The following is a 10,814-nucleotide window of genomic DNA, read 5'->3' on the forward strand; positions in this document are numbered from 1 at the left end:
CAAAGGCCCCTGCCGTTGTGAGATTGTGTGTGTGAGACAGCTGAACAATGAGACACTCCATGGTTTAAAAAAAAAAAAAAACAACTAACCAACAAACAAACAAAAAGAAACACCAATGAAAAAAAACCCAGACAAAATCAGTAAGAAAACAGGGTGCATGCACACTCTGTGCATGTGGGCATTTTTTTCCCAGCCATACACATTCCTCTGTATGATTTTTATTACGTGGTGTCATGATAGTAAGTAGTACATCCTAGGAATCAAGCTCAGATCACACAAATTATACCACTGTCCAGTTACCTTAGGCATTCATACAACTATCCCACAGCAACATTTCAGACTTCAAATTGCTGTATGCCTAAGCTTGGACTTGCCTGTACACACACCAAGAAGTCAAATGGCCACAGATGGGATCTGAAAGCAGAGAGCACCTCTCCTCATAATTCATAGAAGGATTATCCATCCACTCCTGCCTATAGAAAATGTCACTGAGGAATTTGTTATGCAGATGGGTTGTTTCCTTCCTTTGCTTGCTCGAGCTTCTGCGAGAACTACACTGTGCTGAGCTGAGGCTCTGAGGAGCTGGGTTTTGAAAGTAGCCTGGGTTTTTCTGTAATTTTGTCCTGCCCAGCAGCAGGTTTCAAAGTAAGGTGCCTTGGCTAATATGGGTTCTCTGCTTTGCCTCTCCTAAGCCAGCTGCAGCAGCTGCAATTCCTTGTAGCAGAACAGGGCACATGCACCAGCTGCCTCTGTTTGTGACATAAGGACAGCAGGGACCAGATGGAAGAAAAAGTGAAATCCAACAGGATCTACCAAGTCCTTGAGGCATTGCTTCTCACCAAGAGACACACCAGCTCCTATGGTGTTGCCACTGAAGAAAGAAGGGGATGCTCATGGCATGGGACAGGTAGAGAAAGAATCATGAAGAGCAGCACCTGAAGCACTTTGGGTAGGTAAAAAAGCTCAGGGAAGAGCTAGGTGGGAGGTAGCCCACAGTCGTGCACATAGAAGTTGCACCCCCAAGCAGAGGAAAGACAAAAGGGGATGACACCATGGGATCAGGAAAGAGAGCCTAGTGGTTGTGGTGGTTCTGCTGCTGTGGTAAGTAATGTATTTAATAAAATTCCAGAATAAAAACTGACTTACTCTCAGTACAAATTTTTTACCTACGAGATCACCAACACAAATCTCGTGGGGCAAGCTTTGAGGCTATGAGTGGTGTTACCAGCTTTTCAGTGTTTACCACAAAGCAAGGCAGGCAGGCCACATCCTGTTGGGATAGGTTGGTACCCTATTCAGACCAAATTGTCTTCTGTTGCCTTTTGATTGTGTTGTTTGGGGGTTTTTTGTTTGGGGTTTTTTTTGTTTTTTTATGAAGAAGCATCTTTCTATTCAAGATTTCCACTAAGTCTTCCTGTCCACTGCTCAGCTCCATCCCAGAGCAAACCTTCCTCAGGCTGGTGACCTAACTACTACAGCCTGCAGAAATACCCCATTCATGACACAGCCAACACCATGCAGTGGGAGCTGAAGTCAGTAACTCCATACTCCAACATGAAACCCTACCAGCACAACAGAAGGAAAGGAGGACTGCGTGGCTTTGCACTCTGGGACAGGCAGTAGCACTGTTTCCACGACAAGAGTGTACTGGGAAAATGAAAGAAATTGTTTGTGAGGGCTGTTTCAGCTCCAGACTGACTCCCTCCAAGAGGGGAACTACTGAAGATGCTCAGTTTCTCTGCAGCCATCAGTTTCAGTGTTTACCAGCGGGCAAGCGGTGCCTATGTGGTCCGGCGGAACAGCGCTGCTCTGCTGCCCGCTGCTGTGCATTCGGCGGCCGGGGAGGAGGGGGGGGGGGAACAGAAATTGAAAAAAAGAAAGGGAAAAGGACTGCCGTGATTTCCCCCTCGGCCCTAGCCCTATCCTGCCTCGCAGCTCGACCACCGCTAGCCCTCCCCGCGCTGAGGCCCGCGCTACCCCTCATCCTCATCCTCCTTTTCCTCCTCCTTCTTCTTCAAACGGGGTCGGTGGTGGCAGAGCCGGGCTCTGCGGAGGGGCAGGAGGAGGAGAGAAATTCTGAGAATCAGCCTGAGGACCGTGCCTCCGCAACACTTCCTGCTCATCGTTACACAGCACTTTTTCGCTCGCTCGATAGGATATTTTTTTTTATTTCTTTCCTTTTTTTTTTTTTTTTCCCCCTCCCCCGCCTCCTTTGCTTCTCCCTGGCGGATGCAAGGCCCGCCCTCTCCCCACCACGCACACCGCCACCGCGCTGCTCGCTGGGGCCCGGTCGAGGGGTGCTCAGCCCCCTTTGCTCCCCCCCCCCTCGTCCCGAATCCCGCACCACCTCCGCTCCGCGTCTGCCCCCCCCGCAGTGCCGGGGCGGGCCCTGCGCATGCGCGGCACGGAGCGGCCCTGAGCCGGGGATATAAGGAGGGAGGCGGCGGAGCGGCGGGAGAGCGCCGGGGAGGCTGGAGCGGTGGTGTGGGAGCCAACGGAGCTGAGCGCTGGGACGAGGCCCTTGGCTGCCTTCTCGCCGTTTAAGCCGCCAACCCCGGACAGCCGCACCGCCGACTCGACTCGCTGCCTCTTCCCTGAGCCGCCGCCATGGTGAAAAGCGTTGGCAGCCTGGTGAGTCCGTTAGGCTCCCGCCCGCCACACCCCGCCATGGCCGCGCAGGTGGCCCCTGCCGCCTGCCCGCCCTCTCGCCCGCCCTCTCTCCCGCGCTCATACAGCGTGGAGCCCGCGGAGGGGAGCTTTGTTCTCCCTTCGCCTCAGGCGTGGCGGCCCCGTCCTTTGGAAGGGAGCGGGGGAAAGGAGGGCGGTGCGGTGAGCATCGGCTCCCTGTGCGGGACCCGGCCTGCTGGGCCCCCGGCCGTGCTTGGCAGGAGCTGAGGCGAACAGGTGCCCCTTCGCGGGGCGGTGGGGCCGGCGCGCTGGGAACGCGTCCCGAGTGTAGGGGTAGCCCGGGCGGGAGGAGCCTCCTTCACCGCTACGGCAGGGAGGGGGAAAGTGAGGGGAAGAGTTGCTGGGACCTCCGGGAGGGCACGGATGCCCCCAATGTGACATTCTTCCGGCCCAGCCAAAGGGAGAGGAGGACACCGCGGGTCCCGTTGCGCACCCCGGGATGGGCAGTCCTGCAGCAGCCTCCAGAACGAAGGCTGCAGATAGTCAGGAGGGATATGATGCAATTTCATACCGTGACAGTCTTGTTGCTCATCTCCCCTTAAAAGCTCGAGGAAACATCGTGTTTCGTTTCTCAGGCTGATAACGAGATCTTATCGTACCCCTAATTCACAAATCCAGGCTTGCCAGTGGGAAGGGGACAAGGTGGCTTTTGTAGTAGATTGGTTTAAGTTCTGGTGTGCTTTAGCACAGGAGTTCATGGAAAATATGAAGCCGCTTTTCTTGACTTAAAAGGAATTTCTAGAGATCATTATCATTCCTTTACTTAAAAAACAGGAGTTGTTGTTGTAAGTAGTATTTCCCTTGTTCTTTCTGATTTGTTCAGTACCCTAATGCTGCACCTCATTGTTTGGGTGGTTCTTTGAATACAAACGTCTGTGACTGTGGGATAGAGAATAATAGTGAAGCCTAGACCCACACATGAAGAATACGCTGCTGGTGATGAAGTAGTGTGTGGTCTTGTGCACAGCAGCTGACACAGTTGATAGGCAACAACAGGGTATTAGGTAGCTGTAACATACTGACTCAAATCTCAATACTCTGTGCAAACTTAGTGAACTCTTCATTTCAGGGTAAGTTCATTTGGGCTGGTCTTGGATTTTGAACTTGGAATTTGGCTTAAGTGCCAATTTGATCTGAACGCAAGGGGCCTGTAGAGCATCCAAGTTCATCTTGTAGGCTGTGCTCTGCTGTAGTTGGGTCACTGTATAACTGAAAAGCATGGCAGACTTTCCCTGTTAGACACCTTAGATGTCGATGTCTGACACATGAGTTACTTCTGCTTGTGACCACAGTTTAAATAGCTGTGAATGCAGAAAGCTCATTGAAGTCATGATGAACAAAATGCCAAATCATTCATGTCCTGGGGATAGATGTGTGCAGACTCACCATGAAATTCTTACTCTGGCTTGCCTTCCACCTTTTCCTCTGTTAATTGAGAGGCTGAGGAGGTGAACTTTTTCAGTAAGGTTTGTGGATTTTGGTACTGACTGAAACATCTTAAAAATTAAGTCAATCAATCCAGCTTTGGAAAAAAAAACCCTACTCTAACTTAAGTTGTATTTGGCTTCTACAGACCTCGGAGCCACAAGTGTTAATAGCCTGCTGTAGTAAAAGTACTGTTTTGTTGCTCAACCATGGAGTGTGGACTCGACAGTCATGCTGACAACAAGATTTTAACATCAGCAGCACCCAGAGTATTTAAGTACAATGCAGCTGGGATTTCTGGATTAGTTGTTTTCCAGAAAAGCACATTTGTGTTCTTTATTTTATTTTTCTGCTTCCTGCAAAAGCTTCTGTGAATGACAGCTGTAAAACAATGGCAATGTGACAGCTAGCTAGTTGTGGCTGCTTTCCTAACACCTCTTTAGAAACTGACCAGCTTCTAAAGAATAGGTACTTTCAGGGTGCTTTACTGTCTCCTTAGAATTTCCTGCTAGTGAACAGAAGGGGCAGTACTTTATTTGGTTTATGTGTATCCTCTTGAAAGGAGTGAGTAACTTGTAACAGGGTTTGACTGTGGCACATGCTGCCTGTGAGAGGCTGAAAAGCTGGTGTTGCCACAACCTTCCTGTTCACTCTGTCTGCCTCGCTGTTATTTGAGTCAAAGCAAATAGTCAGAATTTGCAGTTTCAGATGCAGATCATAGTTTTGGGAGTGGTATCTGATAGGAGGTTCAGGAAGCTGTCTGTTAGCTTCTGTATCAAAACATTAAACTGGACACTGGGTTAATCTAAGTTCAAGGGAGATTTGGTATGTGTTGGAAATCGTGTATAACTAAGGTCTGCACCATCTGGCAGATTTGACTGAAGCTGTCTTGTCTGTAGCTGAGAGCAGCAGACTCCTCAGTGCTGTCTGTGCTCAGTAGGCTCCATTTTGAGGTGTTTCCAGGTGCTGGGAACCCCTGCTACTCTAGAGGATTTCATTACTAGGGCTTGTTCTCATACTTGGTCACAGAAGATTGCTGCCAATGTGTCTGTTGAATGCAGCATGTGCTTTTCTACTGGAGGACAATACAAGTAAAATAATGTCTGGTGTGTGCTCAAGGAAGTTGTAGTTAGATTTTCAAAACCAAAACCCATAGCCAAACAAGCAGCTGGTGGAGGCTTTGCCCAGTAAGGTGCTATCTGAAGAAAAAAAATGGTTAACATAGTTACCAGATCCTCCCATACTGTGACCGCAGAATTGTATTGGGAGGTTCCACATCTGTTAACAAACATGATTTGGTTTTTACATGAAAGCTTGTAATTTCACAGTTTAGGGAAACCAGACAAGTTAAGTAGCTTGTGTTACCCCTTGTCTTCCTTCCTGTAGGGGAATCAAGTTCTCTGGGAAAACTTTGGACTTCTCCTTAGTTCAGTATTTTTTAACTTGCAAGAGTAAGCACCTTTGGACCCTGCATCTCTTTTTACTCTCCCAGAACGATTTTAGCTGATACTAGAGATGACTCACAGGGTGACACTGATTGTAGGACCAGGTCTCGAGGGGTGTTACCACCAACTGTAGATATTGTGCTCTTGCATTTCCCCTTGCGCTGTGCAATAGCAAACCTGAGGTGTGTTGGTATATGACAAATATGTCCCAGGGATGGACTTCCTCTTGCAGAATACAGTAATTATGCAGCTGCACAAAAGATTGAAGGGTAAGAAGAGGATGGTATAACTGGCAGGTGCAGGAAGTGGAATTAGTGAAGAGCTGATAATATTACAGTGCAGAGATGTGAGAAGCCATACTAAAAAACAAGCTTTAGGATTTAAAGGTGCATAGATGGGAGTGAGACCTGACTGAAGAACTTGTGGTACAAGTACTTGCAGGAGCAGCTATCATGGATTTTTATCTACAGAGACAGGGAAGTTTGGGAATAAGGCACTTCAGGTATTGGAGTACAGTACATTGACTGTGTACTATGTCAGTACAGGAGTGAGGGAATGTGGAGAGACAGGAAAACTTACAGTTCCTTAGGTGGTGTGGAGTGTTAATTGCTGATCTTACAGCAGGGCAGACACTGAATATCCAAAATGCAAGAACTCAACATGGGGAGGCAGTGCTTATGAAGATAGCTAGATGGAGAGGAAGCGTTTCATCGACAGAGAGTGTCAATGCTGAGTGTATTTAAAGTTACAGACCCTCTGCTTTGTTAAATATACTCCATGACCAGTTTTAATGTGTGCAGTCTTGGCTCCTCACCTGCATGGCATTCTTTAAGGGGGAGGGAGTAGCTTACTAGAATCGAGTCTCAGGTTGCAGAGGCTGGAATTAGGTAACTCCTGCACTGCCAGACCAACCAACCACTGTATGCATGTGGCAGTAACCATACTGCTTTTGGTTAGCAGTTGCTGGCAGAACTCTGATGTCCTGGTCTGTTAAGCTGGGGAAAACAAATCATCTGTCTTCTATAAGCATAATCTGAAATGAAGTTTATATTAATATCTCTCCTGAGGCTTGCACAGCCTCAGAGTTAAGTTGAGGAATGTTGAAGTGACTTATACTTTCTTTAGAAAAGAAACTGTCAGGAAGTAGCTGTTGAGCATTTTCTGCTTCTGCCTGAGGTAAATGTTTGCCTCTTGCTAGCATGCAAGTATTTATTACTTTTAATGCCTTTCAGTTCTAAAGTATGAACTTTTTGACTAGCAGACATAGTTAATGGCATGTATAAGGAGTTCTGAATTCTAGAGAATTGTCCTAAAATGTTTGACTAAATGCAAAAAACAAGCTTCAAACTCTAAATTATTGGATGTTTCTTGCTAGTCTGTATGTATAGTATTACTTTGGCTAGTGATGTTACTTGCCATTTCACTGGCAAAATAAGTAAATAACTGTCCTGTGGTGTTGCTTTAGAAAACAATGCTGTAGAATAAACCAAGCAACATCATTTTGGTGTTGGACATTTACTGGCAGTGGCAGCAAATTGGAGGAGTGCACAAAGATTGGTGGTTTTTTTCAAATTCTAAAGGGGAAAGTCAGTCCCAGAAGAATGAAGTCTTCCTGCCAAGAGAGAAATGAGAAAGTGGATTATTAAAAACCATAAGGATCACATTCTGTGGGTAACACTAAACAGAGCTGCCAGAGTTGAGGATTGTAGGCTAGATGAATTTGTAGCCTAATGTTTCTACAGTTCAGTGAGTTGAGCTGACTGAGCCTTGTGGCCTTTTCTGATTGAAGGGTCGCAAGACTGGTTGATGCTTGCATTGATGAAAGCCATTCATACTGAAGTACTTACCAGATGGTACAAATACCCCAGTGAAGAGTTTAAAGAGCTACAAAAATGGTTTGTGTGTTAAGGTTGAGAGCAAGGTTACTTTGGGATTAGTCTAAATCCTCTTGGAAAACAAGGGGGAAATGATTAATGTGTTCAATTCTGTTTTTTGTAGACTGAATTTGAGGCCGAGCTGAAAGCTGCTGGTGAGAAGCTTATAGTAGTTGACTTTTCTGCTACATGGTGTGGACCATGCAAAATGATCAAGCCCTTTTTCCACGTAAGTAGACTTTCTGGTTTTATTGGCAACTGTGTTATACAAACGTTTTTGTGCTGCTTGATTTTAACATAGAGGAAACCTTTTGTTACTTGTGATTGACAGCATTTGCTGTAAATGGGAGAGGTCTCAAGCATTTAGTTTGAGGCTATCAAGTTAAGAATGCTGCTTTCTGATATGACTGGGAGCTCAAATGAGTTTCTTCTCTGCTGGTGCTTACATGCATCTTGGGTCTACAGAAATGTAATGGTTGCATTGCCTCAAGAGGTGGGGTACAGAATGGAGACCATGTTTGTCCTTCTGTATATGGTTTTGTTACCACTCCAGCTGTGTTTAAGTGACAATGGTGATGAAAGCTTTAAGAGGAGGCCTTTCACCTATGTCTTGGGATATTTTGGTCTGTGGGGTCTATGTTTTAATAGGTATTGAGCAGAAAATAATTTTTCTTCTGGTTAGTAAAATAGGTGCTTTATGGTAATGAGGCAGGTTTCACTGGGGTCTAAGCAGCACCAGCCTTAAAATTTATATGAATATCTTTTAATGGAAAGCTGTCCTGGAATACTGTAATAATATTGTAACTATGGCTTGTTATTTCATTCCAGAGTTTGAATGAGAAGTACAGTGATGTGGTGTTCATCGAAATAGATGTGGATGACGCCCAGGTATGGTCCAGAGTAATTCTGAACAATTATCTGGCAGCTAAGGAGTTTCACACAAGTGATGATGATGAATTCTTTAAAATGTCCTTGCAGATACTGAAACAAGATGAAGTATTACTTCAACTTTGAGAAACAGAGATAGGGCTTTAGCACTTACCCTGGGAAGAGCACATTTTTACAGGACACCTTAGCAGAGCAAACTGCTTTGGTTATCTTCACACTTCAAGCCCTATGTGTTAGATAGCTTGGGAACACTGACTCTCTGCTTTTGGAAGGGAGTCTAAGGCCTATGTTGCTCTGATGCAATCTTCCCTAAAACTAATGGCTCACAGGTGCCTGATCTGTCTGGTCTCTCCACTGCTCTTGGCACTGTTTCCTCTTTCATGCCTTGAATTCAGTGCAGTAAAATGTTTGCTGTGTAGCAGGTCCAGCAATGTCAAATAGGTAGTTGAACAATGTCAGGTTGAAACATAAGATTTGTCCATAGGATTCTTGTGCCCTACAAATAGTCATCTCTGTTTTGATGTAGAAGTCTGTTTTTTCCAAGCAGAGGGTAAAAGGATAACAAATGTGGTTCTACTATTGCATGAATTAAATGCTAGAGGGAGGGTTTGAGACTCATGGTAACACTGCACTGGTTTTGCTAGTGGTGAACTACCTGAAGTCTTTACCTCATTTTGAACAGTAATTGTTTTGACACATCACCTAAATAATAGATAGATAGCTTCTGACTTATCATCCTTCAGACATGCACAGCTGACAATTATTTTCTGTCTCTTCTAGGATGTTGCTAGCCACTGTGATGTGAAGTGCATGCCAACTTTCCAGTTCTACAAGAATGGAAAGAAGGTAGGCTCTGCTTTTTTGAAACTGAAATAATCATGCTAAACCTTAGAAAGAAGGTTGGGAATGTTAGACTACATAACCTGCTTTCTCTTGGTAATGTGTCTGGGGCACCACTGGCATTAAGACACCCCTGAGAGAAAGCAAGTTCATCTTGGTGCTTGATGAAGCAAATTATGTTGTTCACAGTTAATGAACTGAGTTAGTGTCACATGTCAGAGGCAGAGCTTCGTGACAGGTTAGTGGGGCTAGGTGTCTGGGTTAGGACTGCCAGTCTGTCTGCCTAACACTCTGCTTTTTACTGATCTTGGTCTGTATTTGTTCTCTGGATGCAGCCCATGTTCAAGCAGAGCCATTACTGTATATACCTATGGAATCTCATCCAAACAGAGGTGCCTAATGTGGTTGAATATACACACTTGAAACAACTGCTTGGGTGTCTTTACATTTCAAGTGGAAGTCCTGTCTTAACAGACCTCTTGTGCCTGTTCTGCCAAGAGGTGCATGAGATGGGATGTGACGAGGCTCTGGAAGTGCAGGGGGCTGCCTGTGCAGGGTAGTTGTGAATGGCTGCCTGCCTGAACTCAAGAACTGCTGTGTTAAATGTTACCTCGGGTTTTCACTGTGACCAGCCAGCTGATGGTAGGCTTTTCTAAAGGAAAACAGTGCCTGATTAGAAGTTTCATGGCTGAAGGCAATGGAATTGTGCCTGAAAAGTGTCAGATGTTGGGTGACCTTCAGTTTAGGTCAGTATGGGGCCAGATAATGACTAAACCTTTAACAGTTTTCTCAAGATAAATTTCCATAGCTTCATAATGTTATTGGGAGAATTACAATCGATACACTTAACCCTGTCATTTTGGTTATCTTGTCAGTTCTCTTGATACATTAGTATCAAGCAAGAAATTTCATGGCCTTTGAAAGCAGCATGGTCTGCTCTGTATCTTGCCCTCATGTAGGTACTGGACAGCAGAGCCCCTGGTTTTGAGACATGAATGTTGCATTTGTGTTTCTGCTGTGCAAGTTTCATGAAGGACAGTTCTCACAGGAAGCCAGGCTCAGGGACAGGTCATTTGGAGCAGTCCTTCCAGAATTTGATTGGTAAGGGTCCTGAGTGCCCATGGGTAACTTTGAGCTACCTCTGCTCTGTCATGACTTGCAGAGTCTCTTCAAACCTGTTTGTCTTACATAGCATTGGTTCAGCATCAGTTGTCCTTTCCCTTGTTTCATTTGTAGAAGGCTCCAGCAAGGGTAGTCTGGAAGGGATTCTTGACAGGGCTGTGTCCCATTTCTCCATGGTTTGGGGGCAAAAAAATTTCAGTCTTAGCAGATTTCTCAATAGTTGTCTATGTGTCTGGATGCTATGAGCTAATGATATGAAACATTGAAACAGAAGTTCTAAAGATTAATCTCTTTACAGGTGCAGGAGTTCTCGGGGGCCAATAAGGAGAAGCTGGAAGAGACCATTAAAAGTCTAGTCTAAGCTGCAGCTGCTAGCTATGGGGATACTGAAGCATGACTGCTTCAGCTGCATTATAGCCTGTGACTTTTCTACTTAAAAAATAATTCAAAACAAAGTGGATAGTTTAAGTAGTGGATACTCTCCTGCTAATCTATGTAAGTGAGTCCAATAAAGTGTGAATTATTCACTTAA

At 45.5% G+C, this 10,814-nt stretch overlaps 1 protein-coding gene across 1 annotated transcript; it reads left to right on the top strand.

Moving 5' to 3' along the window:
- The first annotated feature begins 2,398 nt into the window (after positions 1-2,398).
- On the top strand, positions 2,399-10,814 carry TXN (thioredoxin). Its single transcript, XM_030467864.1, has 5 exons — positions 2,399-2,631; positions 7,557-7,661; positions 8,261-8,320; positions 9,101-9,166; positions 10,581-10,814. Exons 1-5 carry the CDS (start codon positions 2,608-2,610, stop codon positions 10,641-10,643), a joined length of 318 nt encoding a protein of 105 aa, XP_030323724.1. The 5' UTR covers positions 2,399-2,607; the 3' UTR covers positions 10,644-10,814.

The sequence above is a fragment of the Calypte anna genome, chromosome Z, assembly GCF_003957555.1.
Source record: "Calypte anna isolate BGI_N300 chromosome Z, bCalAnn1_v1.p, whole genome shotgun sequence".
In the NCBI taxonomy this organism is placed as follows: Eukaryota; Metazoa; Chordata; class Aves; order Apodiformes; family Trochilidae; genus Calypte; species Calypte anna.